General features: G+C 44.5%; 1 protein-coding gene across 1 annotated transcript; it reads right to left on the bottom strand.

The window, feature by feature from the left end:
• Positions 1-2,960: 2,960 nt before the first annotated feature.
• On the bottom strand, positions 2,961-3,578 carry LOC308324913 (histone H1-like; the record flags this gene model as incomplete). The annotated part of the gene is made up of 1 exon (XM_080777259.1): positions 2,961-3,578. One exon carries the CDS (start codon positions 3,576-3,578, stop codon positions 2,961-2,963), a length of 618 nt encoding a protein of 205 aa, XP_080633385.1.
• Between the last annotated feature and the right edge of the window lie 9,023 nt (positions 3,579-12,601).

The following is a 12,601-nucleotide window of genomic DNA, read 5'->3' as shown; positions in this document are numbered from 1 at the left end:
AGTTGGATGCAATATCCTAAACACATCTCTCACACCACACAATTCGCTCATTTCTTTAAGGGCTATACCTTCTCTATTGCGAACCCGGGCATTCAAAGGTTGAGACGAAATCCTGTCATTATCATCAGTATAAGCATTAAAATCTCCACATAGTATAGTAAAATAACCAACTGTTAATAACTCATATAACTTTTTAAACATTCGTACTTTCCTTGCTGCATCCGGAGGAGTATATACATTTATAATTCTAATTTTTAAGTTTTGATAAAAACAATCCACTAATAAAATTCTTCCTGGAATAATTTCTCTTGCCCTTATAACTTCAGCTTTATTCTTAAAAAATACGCCTATGCCATCAGCCTTATCTGTGCCAAAAGAGATAATTGAAGTGCCCTTTTCCCATTTTAGCGTTACATCTGCAATGTCCTCCTGAGTAGTTAGTCGCAGTTCTTGTGCGCATATAATATCATACGTAGTGTTGTGCAATATGTCCATTTTAACATTTCTATTTTCCATCGACTTGATACCTCTCACGTTACAAGTGACGATAGAAAGTGTAGACATTATGATATTAAGTTAGATAGAGGCATTCATTTTCTTTTGTATTTTTTGTCCTCATTCGCCAGAGGCGACGTGAGTCGCTTCTGTTTGACACTCACATGTTGTGTAGCTCTCGGAGTTTCTTCCTCAGCTGTAGCCGCGAGAATGAGCCCCCCTCCACTGAACGTCATCTCGCTGCTTCTCGAGTTGCCGCTACTCAACTCGTCGCTTGCCGAGTCGTACTCAGATTCATCGCCTCGCTCCTCCTGCTGTTGCTCGCCGGTCCCCCCCTCATCTCCCACGCCTGAGGAATCAGACCAGGCCGGAAGCAGCTCGTTGACAGCCCTCTCCAGTTGTCTGACAGCCTCCTCCGTCTCCTCCGCTGCTGCTGTCTCCGGGAGGCAGAGACGCTGTTGTCTCTCCGCAGTAGCCACTCTGACTCCTTCAGCAGCTGCTCTCATGATGTTGGCCACGGCGAAACTGCCATTCCCACGTCCTCTTCCTCTTCCTCTGCTAGTCACGGTCACACCCGCTGCCATCTCGTCAGTCACCCGTCGCTGGATCGCCTGGATCGCCTCCTCGTCACTGACTGAGCCTGCCTCCTCCCCCGGTACCTCGTCTCCCGGGATCACCAGTAGTGCAGGCTCCGTCTGCATGGTACGGCTCTGCCCACTGTCAGCCGACAGTGGGGTGCTGGCGTTAGCCGGTGGCGGCGGTCTGGTGCGCCCCTGTAGACCGACGAAGCGGTTCTGCTGTTCCTCGGCTCTCTCTTTCCTCTCTGCACGTGCCTTGTTGCTGTAGGACTGAGGGCACTGGAAAAAGGAGTGTCCCCTCTCTCCACACAGGCTGCATTCAGCGTCGTTCGTACACTCTTTGGCTTTGTGGCCCAAGGTCCCACATCTCCAGCACTTCACCTGTGTGCACTCTCGGACCTGGTGCTCCGTGCTGTTGCACACAAAACACCGCGTCTGCTGTCCAGGATAGTAAATCCGCCCGTTGTATGGGCCCAGGGAAATAGAGCTTGGCAGTGACATACGTTGCTTTTTTTCATCGTGCTTGAGATCAACCTTATACTTGCGTACTCCATACCAGATCCCAAACTGGTCGAGTGGTTTGTATGGCTGCTCTTTTATTGAACAGTACCGTTTTAGGTACAGCTCCACATCATGATCTGAGACCCGGCCGGTCCAGAACTTGACTACAACGTTCACTGTCCCTATATTAACAGAGGATTCAATGGACCAGCCCGTCCATGTATCCTGCAGTTTGTCAGACTCATATTGCTCCAGGAAGCGACGGAGTGTCGACTCCTGGTAGAAACAAAGTTCGAACTCACGTCGGTTTGGCAAGGCAATAAAAGAGTAAATGTCCTTTGCACATACTAGGTTCGATTTGAACAAAAGCTCTTTGCCGACAAAATCCCTTGTCGGGAGCTCGGCCTCACCCGTGTATTTTAGCCTTGCCCAGTTATTGGAGAACTGGGAGGCAAACGAAGAAGCCATAGCTAGGGCATAGCTACTAGGGATCTTAACCTGCCATTTTGAGTGGTATAGTAGCTAAATTTAAATACAATTAATTTCCTCCCTTGCCTCGACCTGACATTTTGAGCAGTAATGTAGTTGAAGATAGAAAATTGGGTGAGTACCCAAATACACTTTACACATGAGAATACACTTTACACATGAGGGGCAAGAAGAACCTGAGAAAAGCGCTACATAAGTTTGAGATATTATTATTAAATATCAAATTTTATTATCATGCAAGAGACAATAAAGACAATAATTTATATGTAAACATTTGTAGAAACCCTTGGAAAGCATAAATAATAACATTACATGACTTCATGGCTTATTTTCCTATGCTGTACTCTCGATAATTCTAAATACTACAGCATGCAGAGGAGAAGTCATAACAGAACCATCTAAACACTACAGCATGCAGAGGAGAAGTCATAACAGAACCATCTAAACACTACAACATGCAGAGGAGAAGTCATAACAGAACCATCTAAACACTACAGCATGCAGAGGAGAAGTCATAACAGAACCATCTAAATACTACAACATGCAGAGGAGAAGTCATAACAGAACTATCTAAATACTACAACATCCAGAGGAGAGGAGGGACGCTATTTGGTGAAACCTAGTCCTTTATTTTATTTATTTGTAACTACCGTATGTCATTGTACACTATTCAAAATTGATTTGAACCAAACTGATTCATGGTTTATCAGTGTAAAGATAAATGCCAGATTAGAACTGGCCTTTTAATAATTGCGTGGTGTTTGATTTCTAACAAACAGGTATAAAGTGCCTGCTGCTCACATGAACACCATTATAGTGAGGATAGGATACTCTTATAAAACAATGTGGTTGGCTCTTAAAAGAGCCTTTTGTGGGTATAAATATGGAGCAGACAGTTTACTTATTTTTGGGCGCTGCCTTCTTTGCTGCCTTGGGTTTGGCAACCTTCTTGGCTGGAGCTTTCTTGGCTGCTGCGGGCTTCTTAGCCACTTTCTTGGGGCTCTTGGTGACCTTCTTCGGGCTTTTAGCTACTACTTTCTTTGCGGCAGGCTTCTTGGCTTTCTTGGGTGATTTCTTTGCGGCTACGGGCTTCTTTGCTACCGCCTTCTTGGGCGATTTCTTAGCCGCTGCGGGTTTCTTAGCTGCCACGGGCTTCTTTGCTTTGACTGCTTTCTTAGCTGCAGGCTTCTTTACCTTCACCGCTTCTGCCTTGTTAATCTTGAAGGAGCCAGACGCGCCAGTGCCTTTGAGCTGGACCAGGGTGCCTTTAGTGACCAGGCTCTTGACTGCGGTCTTAACACGGACCTTGTTCTTCTCCACATCGTAGCCGCCGGCAGCCAAAGCCTTCTTGACCGCAGCGAGAGACACACCGCTCCGCTCCTTGGAGGCGGACACGGCCTCGACGACCAGCTCAGCGACGCTGGGGCCGGTCTTCTTGGGTCGGGGAGCTGCTGCTGCCTTCTTCTTGGCTGCCTTGGCCGGAGCTGGTGCTGGTGCTGGAGCGACTTCTGCCATTATTCTCTCGGATAGTAGATTGCTGTTCCTTCTCGAAAGTAAACTCCCACAGTGTGATGCTGAACGCTCTGAAGGGGCTGGAGTTAAACGCCACATGAGAACCATCTAGACTCAACATACACAGCAGCTCTTCTGTAGTATCTTAATGTGACACTTTTGTGTTTTCTCCTCAATTAAAACATCATATAACTATCTACTGGGTATATTATTTAATGCAACAAAGAGCTGATCAGTTAACACACATGCTCCTTTTTTACATTAATACATCTGATATGAAAACAGCACTCTAGTTTTTAAGTTATATGATAAAAAACACCACCCTTCCACAGTCCGACACAAGTGTTTCCTATCATTTGTATTCTAAAACAATTTAAACTATGATAAATTGACAATGATACTCAAACTCCTCTTAGCAGACATTCATGGCGACGCATTAACATAAACTATACTTTTGTTTTGTCTTCCGTTTTTCTATAAAAAGAAGGTTTTCTGACACAAGTAAACACACTCCAGTTGACAACAGCATGGTGGAGTTGATACCACATTCCAATGCCAGAGTTTGTAATACTTTTGTGGTCAAAAACGTATTGCTATCAAAATACAAAAAATATGTTTTCATCTTCAATCAACTGCAGGTACATTATGTATTTGGTTATGGCAAACATAAGCTACACTGATACACTACTTCTATGCGTGATGATGTGAGCAGACAAATCTGACTTTGGAACATGATGTTGCATGTTGGCTTGCATTATTTTACTTAAACTGGTGTGTACAGTAGACTATACCTTTGTATTAATACAAAAGTATTTGTTGTAGTGTCACATTATGGACAACATGGAGACTATAATGTATTTTATGGACACTACTTCATATGTATTCTTTTCAGAGCCACCCACACTTTCTTTCAATATTTATTCAGCTAAGTGTCATGATCAATGAGGCCAATAATTAAGTACTTATAAGTAATCCGTTCTCAACAGTGATATCCAAGTACATTATAGTAGTAATGGATGGATTCATGACAGAGGTGGCAGTGCATATTTAGGTGAGGTGACTCTGAGACAAGCTTGGTTAAGGCCTATTCATAGTCTAGAATTTGGGTGGTGAGGTGACCATGCCCCATGCCAGACTGTGAAGAGTTGACACTTGCTCATAGAAGACTGCAATAGGTCAAAAGCAATCTGGAGCAAGATGCACGATATAGGCGTGAGGGTGCCATGTCACAGGGACATTTTGTACGGTATTTTTTAAACAAATTAAAACTGAACTTAAAAGGAGAAAAACAATGGACCTGAAGAGACTGCACACGCACTTAAACTGGCCCACTTTGGCACTGTAGGGTTAGTAGTAGTAGTAATTTTAGCACAGCCCAGACAAATGTACTTTGTAACGTATGTATATATATTTTTTGCCCTTATTCTGCCACAGTGAGTAGTATTCTGATGTGAGGACTCCCGGTCGCGGTATGTCTACATGTGCTTTTAAATGTTTATACTGAGTGTGCGGTTCTGGGGGTGTTGTTGCATGCCAGCGGATAGACACACATGGCACCAAAGCATGGTGCTATTTGTTGGCGAGTGGCGAGACCTTCAGAACAGCACATGCAAGTGCAGGCATTTGGGCGTTGGGGGGTGCTGCGGATAGTACACATGGCACCCAAGCATGGTGCTGTTTGCTCGCGCTCTCTGGCGCCTAAAAGCCTATTCATAGTCTGGATTTTCGGTGGAAAAACAGAGAGAAGGGCTGGAGCGGTGGCGGTGGTTTGCTCTTCACCGCGGCTCGTGACGTCATGTTGTAGTTCGGTGGTCACCTAACCACCGAAGATCCAGACTATGGGCCGATTTATACTCCCTTAAAACAAGGCTCCAGACCTCCCAAAACAAACTGGTCAGGCTCCTACTTGGCCTCACCCCCCGAACCCACCTCACCCCTGCCCACTTTGACAGGCTGGGATGGCTTAGGGTCGACGACAGAGTACAGCATCTTGCAATGGGTCTGGTCCACAAGATTCGATACACCACCAAGATACCCATGTACCTGTCTAAATACTTCCTTAAAGCGGGACTGACACGCCCCTCGGGAAGCTATTAAGGCTATTAACGCTAGCATCTAGATTGTGACGTACGTAAGTGCCAGCTCAATTTGACCAATGAAATTGATCTTGTATCTGGTCTAAATGTCAGAGCGGCTCTGGGCTCTGCGAGTTAGCGTTCCTGGTGGCTATCAACTCATGCTAGTGGTTTTGAGGTCACTTTTAGCTTCATAGCTGGGTTAAAGTTTGGTGGAAAAATTATTTTTTTATTATTTATAATTCGTTAGAATGATATTGAGTTGACGTGTAAATTTTAGCGTAAACTGTTGCATAATCGCAATTTCGCGTGACGGGTTCCATCGTACCTATCTTGTGTATCTGTCTCCCCCCCGCTGACACGCCCTCAGCCGGCTAAGTGCTGAACAGGGCTCACGGAGCCCTGGAGCTTCACGTAACGTTACCACTGCCTGTGACTACTCTAGCAAAACTGCACCGGCCTAACCTGAGTCCACCCCTCTCTCTCTCTCTCTCCCACACACACACACACACACACACACACACACACACACACATACACACACACTCACACTCTCTCTCTCTCTCTCTCTCTCTCTCACACACACACACACACAAACACACACACACACACACCGATATAGGGGCGGTCTCTCTCTCTCTCTCACACACACACACACACACACACACACCAAGTTGATTCTATCGGTATGTTTTAGCCTGTGTGTATAGCTGTTGTGAACGCGAAGAGTTGTGTTTATTATTTACCAAGAAGAGCATCGGCTCTATCCGTCATCCATTGCAACTGCAAGACGGCGAGACGCGGTGTGTGTGTGTGTGTGTGTGTGTGTGTGTGTGTGTGTGAGAGAGAGAGAGAGAGAGAGAGAGAGAGAGAGAGAGAGAGAGAGAGAGAGAGAGAGAGAGAGAGAGACTAGCTGGGCAGGCAGTGAAGGTTCCTTCCTTCCTTGTGTTTGCAACATGGGGCTGCATGAATGAATGAGTGACAGCTCGTTACGTCTAATGCTCTACTGAATGAAGTGGAGGCTTTCCCAGCTATAGCCCTACCAAGCAGTTTTAGAGAAAATATTTTTATTTTTAAGACTGTGACCGCGGGTGACTATACCATTAAAAAACAACCGCTGTTCTGGTAGGGCAGACTAGCCTGCTAGCTGCGCCCTCTCCCTCTGCTCATTCTGGAGCTACAGAATGAGCGGAGGGAGAGGGCACATATGGGACATATGCATACCTGCATGAATGGGACATGGGGATCCGTAATCATCATGAATTGGGGCCGACACGGTTACTTACAGTGACTCATAATACCCAATTACGGATTACCCATACAATGTTTTTCACTCGTGAATTGAATTCTGTAGACAGTCTTGCCTACGTCAATTCCAAGGACAGGGCAGAGAGCGATCGGCTCGACTGAATAAATTGGACAGAGCAGCAGTAATTGGAATAAATAAATGCATGTTGTCTTGTGTTCTTATCTTCTCGGGGCTATTGTTAATGCATGTTCAAAATCAATCAGCAATTTGACCTAAACATTCCCATTTCATATTTATATTATGGCGACGAGTATAGTCACTCATGACGGACACTGTAAGTACTGTAAACACGTTTTCAATTTCAATAAATCGTGAGCAAATCTGTAAACATTAACAAACAAAGCAGACATTTTAATACTGTATTGAATAGTTTTTGTGCTTGTTACAGTTCTACAAAGTACAAACTATTAATTTAATACAGTTTTCGGACTCGGTGAGTTGTCTCCCTCTGAGACCCTAAAGAGAGAGAGAGAGAGAGATATACGGAGGGAGAGAAAAAAACCCAAAACCACCCCCACCTCCTCTCGCAATCTCCCCGTTCTGAAGTGCCTTGTGTCCGGCCAGAGTTCAAGGCTTACCGCGGCCCGCGATTCTCATGAATTCATTATGCATAAACAAACATTTCACATGTTCAAACAATGTTGTGTGTGTGTGTGTGTGTGTGTGTGTGAGAGAGAGAGAGAGAGAGAGAGAGAGAGAGAGAGAGAGATGCGACCCCCGTGTGTGCTTGTGCAGCCTGCACGAACAGAAGTCGAGGCGCTGTGCCCCCACTGCCCCGGCGGTGAGAGACGCTAAGGACTCAGCAGCAGCCGTGGTTGAGGCCATGGTAGACGGACTAGTCACGCGAAATTGCGATTATGTAACAGTTTACCCTAAAACGTACACGTCAACTCAATGTCATTGTAAGGAATAAATAAAAGCAATAAAATAATTTTTTTATGATATTTTCACCTAGTATGACGCAAAAGGTTACCTCAAAAATATTAGCCTTTTGCGCTAGCCACTCAGCTCGGCTAGATGCTAGGTCACGTCAGAGCCTGAGATATAGTCACGTGTCGTTTGAAACTGTTTTCATTCAGACCACGTGATGTACCTTATCAGCAATGTTAATCTCGGGCCGGGACACTCCCCCTTTAATGTAAACGAAGTCCACACCCACAACACCAGAGGGTGTGCAACAAACCATGTACAACCCAGATTCGGCACAAACAAGGGACTAAATTCTTTTCGCTCCTATGCGACCAAAATGTGGAACGCCCTACCAACAGTCATTAAGACATGTGAATCCCTTGGCTCCTTCAAAACTGCTCTCAAAGGGCACCTACGGATGGCTGCAATTCGAAACTGGCCTCTGTAAAAGCTGAATTTTTATCTGGATTGTACTATGTTTTTATATGGACGTGGTGTTGGGTGCCTGCACATATGCACACATGGCATCAACGCATGGTGTTGTGTGCAGGCGCCCTACACTCTGTCTTTCGTTCTCTTTTATCCCCCTGTTCCCCTCACTGTATATATATTTTTTTTTCCCTTTTAGCTTCCTATATGATGAATTCCTGTTCTGTTCTTTAACTACATAGAAGTGTCTATTTGTTTGTCTCTAAATGTTTTGATGAATTGAACAATGTGGACCCTGTTGTAAACAAGTGTAAGGCTTAATTGGGTCGTCCACTCACAGTTAACAGTCTTTGTATTGAGTTTGTGCTTGAAATGTACTGTAGCTCTGCAAACTGTTAATAAATATTTCAATCAATCAATCAATCTATTTTACCGCTGTTTCGGCGCTGTAGTGCCGAAATGATTTCGGCTCGTCAGAAATTTTCAGTAGCACCGAAGAGCCGACTTTAGGACGGTACCCGCCCCCCCGAACCTCAAATGACGTCAAATTGTAGGCTCTACAGCACCGAACCGACTTTTATTCGGCTCTAAAATAGGAGTATGAAGCCCGACACACACCGGCTGCGTCCCCCGCGCGGCGCCGCGCGGCGCGCACAGCCGCCTCCATTATTTTCAATGAACCTAACGCACACCGGCTCAGTCCGCCGCGCGGAGCCGCGCCGCGCCGCCCGGCGCGCCGATAGAACACAGTTCTATTTTCCAGGCGGCGCCGCGCAGCAACGCGCCGCGCTGCAGACGGTCGCAGACGGTGTGTGGTGGGCTTGAATCGGCCCTATGAATAGGCCTTTATGGTTATGGAGCCTCACACAGCTGGACTCAAGTTAACATTAAGAAATGAATGCAGTGATGTGCAGATCAAACTGTTTTCATTCTCCAGTATTGCATGTGTCAGTTCAACATAAAAGGAGTAAATCTAAGGTTGTGATTCTCTGGGTCAGGATGTACCCCCCCCCCCCCCCCCCCCCTAGCGATGATGATTAATAGCAGAATAGCAGATCTACAAGATCACACAGAGTCACAGACTTGCAGTATTGTTATTATTTGCGGGGCACAAGCCCCATCTATGTCGAGCCTTTAGTCAAGTCAAGTCAAGTCAAGTCACCTTTATTTATATAGCACATTTAAAAACAACAGAAGTTGACCCAAAGTGCTTTCCATATAAAAATTACATCATAAAATACAACATTAAAATAAACGTTTAGCAATACTTCATATAAGAAAAATACAATATTAGAACATTTAAAGAGCATGAAACAACAAAAAAGCCTACTGATTACAAAAAGGTTTAAAATATTTACACAGGACTAGGAGCTGAAGGCAATTAGTGTGCACGTAAACAGTGTTAAACACAAACATGTAATGCCATTGACAATGAATGGCCAGTTCTGAGTGTTTGTGTTAACACAAACATTGAAGACGAGGACATACATTGTGATTGGCCAGAATGAGATGATGTATGATGACGTATAAGAGCGCCCCTCAATTCACACGGGTGTGATTTGTTTGCATATTCAGTATTCTAATGTAATTTCACAAATATGTTTCCTTTGCTTGGTGTTCTGCGTAAAGCACATTGAATTGCCTTGTTGAAATAAAATTGGCTTTGCCTTTCATAGTAACCCAAAAAAGTGATTATTACTTACAAATTAATGCTAATAATTTCATGTGAATGGGTGTCTGAGATAATTAATAATAATTTCATGTGAATGGGTGTCTGAGATAATTAATAGTAAGGAGCACACACAGGTAGCAGTTTTAATGAATTATTATAGCCTTCACACAATGCAACTCCAATGATATACAGCATTTGTATTGTTTTATTGTGCAATGGCATTGATGAATAAACACTTAGAATTTTAATGTGCACATGTGAGTTAGTCAAATTCTCTAAGCACACATTACCAAATGAATAACTGTCATTTTTGGCTCATTATTCAGTTAGTTAAAAGTGCATAACTAGTCAATATCAAAGGATAATAGCTCTTTAAATAACACATTTGGTGGCTCTTAAAAGAGCCGTTTTGGGGGTGTGGCAGTGACAGATGAGTTTATGCACGTTCTCCGCGGATACGACGGGCCAGCTGGATGTCTTTGGGCATGATGGTCACCCTCTTGGCGTGGATGGCGCACAGGTTGGTGTCTTCAAACAGACCGACCAGATAAGCCTCTGCGGACTCCTGCAGAGCCATGACGGCGGAGCTCTGGAAGCGCAGGTCGGTCTTGAAGTCCTGTGCGATCTCCCTCACCAGGCGCTGGAAGGGCAGCTTGCGGATCAGCAGCTCGGTGGATTTCTGGTAACGACGGATCTCCCTCAGAGCCACTGTACCGGGACGGTAACGGTGAGGCTTTTTCACTCCGCCGGTGGCCGGCGCGCTCTTAGACGTTGAGCCGTACAGTAGTGCTTTTCCCGCGCGAGGCGATTGGCGGAGGTTCTCCGCTCGGTCTCCGTTGGCCAGATTAGCATATGGGAGTGTCCAAGGTCGTCAGAGTTGCATACCTGTGTTCAAATTTACATCTCATTAAATCTGACATCCACGAGAGGTCCAGGGTTCGAGCCTGGGATTGTGCAAAGCATAAATCTGACATCCACGAGAGGTCCAGGGTTCGCGCCTGGGATTGTGCAAAGCGTTCTGTGAAAGAACTCTGAACCAAGTGTTATATGTTGCAATTACAAATAGTTTGTGCATTCGGGTACTATTATGACTTATGATAACATTTCATGTAATAAACACACAAGCAGGACATGCTGTAAAACATTAAGCCTTCTATCACCGCAGGGACTTGAACCCCATTTCAGACACCTGAAAGTACCTTCTACCGGTGATTGTTTTGGCCATGCTAACATGTCCTTACTTGCATGATAAAATAAAACATCTGCTGATGCACAAACCTGTACTGTCAATGTTGTAATCTTGAATCATTGGATGTTTCTGCGTCTCGCAACAGGACACCGTCCTCCAGGCGACTCGACCTTGGCTGATGAGACACCGGCTTGAGTCCAAGTGGATGCTCCAGGCGCTGTGGGTGAAAAGGTATAAAATATGATAAGACTAGCCTGCCTTGATCAAGCACCAACACAGCTTTCCTTCATTGTTTACCGATTGACCTGTAATGACCATGTACAATAGCAAATTGGGTTAAGGTTATAGGGTTAATTATTAGGATATATTGTAGATCGGCTATCTTATATTTCTGAATTCACATGCAAGTAAAGACATGGTGTTGCAAAGCAAAAGAAAGCGCTGGTATTGTACTATCCAAGCTTCTGCCTGGATATAGGGTTCGAAGCCCTACATCGCTGTAACCTGCTGACTGCCTCACCTTCGTGCTGCTGTATGTTTACATTAAATATGAAATTCACTATTTCACCAGTGTTAAGATGCTTTTAATGTTTTCTATCATCTCATTAAAAACTGTCCCTGCTGTTTCTCTGAACATAGTTGGTTGGATGTAACTTTTTCTGAATGGCCTGTGTATTCATTGCAGCTTTAATTCAATACTTAACTGAGGGTAATGTTATATTAATGTAAATTTGTGTTGCTATACAAATGCTCATTTAACCTATTCTGGACCCCTTTTGGTGTTTTAAGCATCAATTATACTTTAGCTATTGAAAAAATAGCAGATCCACAAGCTCATAGTGCTGCACTATTGAAAAATAGCAGATCCACAAGGTCATATAGTGCCGCACTATTGAAAAATAGCAGATCTACAAGCTCATAGTGCCGCGCTACAAGCGGGCGGAGCAGTAGCAGGTTGCCTGTTGGTGGTGTGGGCGGGGCTGATAATCTGCACACCTGAGGGATATATAGGCCTAACTATAGGCAGCATACAAACATTTGTCTCACTGAGAGGTGCTTGAGCACCACAACTCCTATGTGCCTGTATACTGAATGATGAATTAATGTAAGTCTGCTTTCCTATATATCCTACTCGTTGTATTGCCTATGTTTCCTACTGTGTATTACGCCTGACTTATCCCCATTATTGATTGTTATATATTTCCTTCTCTTGCCTGTCAAATCATCACTCATCCGTCATTATCCACTGCCATACCTGTATCTGCAAAGACTGAATAAACTCTCAATGTCAATACTGTCTGGTCTGATTCATGCTCTAACAGGCATGCTGGTGTAGAGGTGCAAAGGTACATAGCCAGCACCCCCCCCCCCCCCCCTCACTAGAATATTTCAACTTAACTGAGGGTAATGTTTTATTAATATCAATTTGTGTTGCTATACAAA

The sequence above is a fragment of the Protomyctophum bolini genome (genome assembly GCF_963924005.1).
Source record: "Protomyctophum bolini genome assembly, chromosome: 12".
Classification (NCBI taxonomy): domain Eukaryota; kingdom Metazoa; phylum Chordata; class Actinopteri; order Myctophiformes; family Myctophidae; genus Protomyctophum; species Protomyctophum bolini.
The sequence above is the reverse complement of the archived record's forward strand: the minus strand, read 5'-3'. Positions and strand labels throughout refer to the sequence as shown.